At 48.3% G+C, this 1894-nt stretch overlaps 1 protein-coding gene across 1 annotated transcript in view; it reads left to right on the top strand.

Moving 5' to 3' along the window:
• LOC110336049 overlaps positions 1-645 on the top strand; it is a 1664-nt gene extending 1019 nt beyond the window's left edge. Inside the window, exon 4 of the mRNA XM_021218468.1 lies at positions 129-645. Coding sequence (XP_021074127.1) covers positions 129-645 — 517 coding nt within the window. The remainder of the gene's footprint in view (positions 1-128) is intronic.
• The last annotated feature ends 1249 nt before the right edge of the window (positions 646-1894 follow it).

Here is a 1894-nt window from a genome sequence, read left to right as displayed (position 1 = left end):
TTTACACTCCAAATTCCACTTCCTGCCCCCCCCCCATCCCTCACGGCTCTGGAGAACCTCACTCTGACTATATTGGTCCGCTGCCCCTCAATCTCCTCTCCCTGACTCCACTCTTCCTTCCTTTTGCTCAGGATCAAGGCGCTGCTCAGAGTACCCAAGCAGAACTCAGTGTGGGGCCTGATGGCTTGGCCCAGGCCCTCCCCAGAGCAAGCACGATGGTGGGAAGATCTCTCCCTGCCCCCACTCCATGGACCCTGCCTCTGCAGCTGCAGACTGAGCTCAAAGAGGAGGCTCCACCCCCTGCCCCCCATGACTTCCTGCCCCACCCCTAAAACCTTGCCCTCACTGGCATCTAGAGAAGAATCTAGCTTGCTAACAAATCAGCCTATGATGGAGCCTCTATCAGCGTCCAGATTGAAGATGACCAAAGCAGTTCCCAGACTTCGTCCCAAGGTCTCCCCTAAGAGATCTACTATGCCCAAGACAGGGCAACAGCAGACCCCAATGTCAATGTGGCCTCCGATTATTATCAACCCTCAGTCCAAGAGCTCTGCTCTTAAGGGGCAACACACACCTTCTGACAAGGAGGTCACCCACACCCCAAGTGCCTGCGGCAATCCTTTACCTCATCTTCCTTCAAAATAAATATTTTTTTGTTATACCAGCAACAGTCTAACACAGTTCTAGGCACTTCGAGATGTATTAGCTCATGAAATCTTCATGATATTTCTAAAAGTTTGAAGCATAGGTCAGGTTCCTCCCTGCCTCACTCCCAACAGGGTCTCTTGCTGCCCAGAATGATCTCAGACTCGCTATGTAGTCAAGAAAGACCTGGAACCTCTAATCCTCCTGCCTCTCTTTGAAGTACTTGGGCTACAGGCATGTGTCGAAATGCCCAGTGTACTGTCTGAGCTATGTACAGTCTTAGCTTTTTATTCACATCGCTTGGCATGGAGATTTCACCCTCATTTACTTAATTATTTAAGTCAGTATGGACTCGGGGATATTTATAATACACTTGGAGTAAGTAACGCTGGTGTATTTATTCGGCTGCTCAAGTTGTTCCTATTCCAGTCAAGGGGGCTTCTGCTGTTGTATCCTGTGTCCCTTTGTCATATGACGTGAACTTTGATGAAAAAGAGCTTCTTTTCCCTTGGTTCACTAAAGCAACTTCATGTCCCCTGGAACTACAAAGCAGTAGGAAGCTAGGCAGTTGGCACACGCCTATAATCCTGGCACTTGGGAATTAGAGGCAGAGAGGAATTGCCACGAGTTCCAGGCCAGCCAGGGCTTCATAGGGAAATCCTGTCTCAAAGTAAAAGCTAGTGTTCAGAGTTCATTGCTGACTCGTGAGTGTCCTATCCTGATCTAGAACCAGCTGTTTCTTCAAGGTATCCTGCTTCCGTTTTGTTTTGTTTCGTTTTGGAAGCCTAGATGTGGATATTATGTGTGCTTGTTACTACTACAGAGGTGTGTGTGTGTGTGTGTGTGTGTGTGTGTGTGTGCGCGCGCGTGCAGGTGTATTAACATGTACAGTTGCATGTGTGCACGTATGCATGCACAAGTAGAAGCCAAAGGACACTCCAGCTATCATTTTTTAGATGCTACCCATCTATCCATCTTCTTTTTTAAAAGAGAGAGTCTCATGCTGGGCGTGGTGGCACACACCTTTAATCCCAGCACTCAGGAGGCAGAGGCAGGCAGATTCTCTGAGTTCAAGGCCAGCCTGCCCTACAATGTGAGTTTCAGGAAAGCCAGAGCTACACAGAGAAACTCTGTCTCAAAGGAAGGAAGCAAGGAAGGAAGGAAGGAAGGAAGGAAGGAAGGAAGGAAGGAAGGAAGGAAGGAAGGAAGGAAGGAAGGAAAAGAGAAAGAAAGAGGAAAAGAAAGAAAG

The sequence above is a fragment of the Mus pahari genome, chromosome 18, assembly GCF_900095145.1.
Source record: "Mus pahari chromosome 18, PAHARI_EIJ_v1.1, whole genome shotgun sequence".
NCBI classification, from domain to species: domain Eukaryota; kingdom Metazoa; phylum Chordata; class Mammalia; order Rodentia; family Muridae; genus Mus; species Mus pahari.
This window is presented reverse-complemented; position numbering and strand designations above follow the sequence as displayed.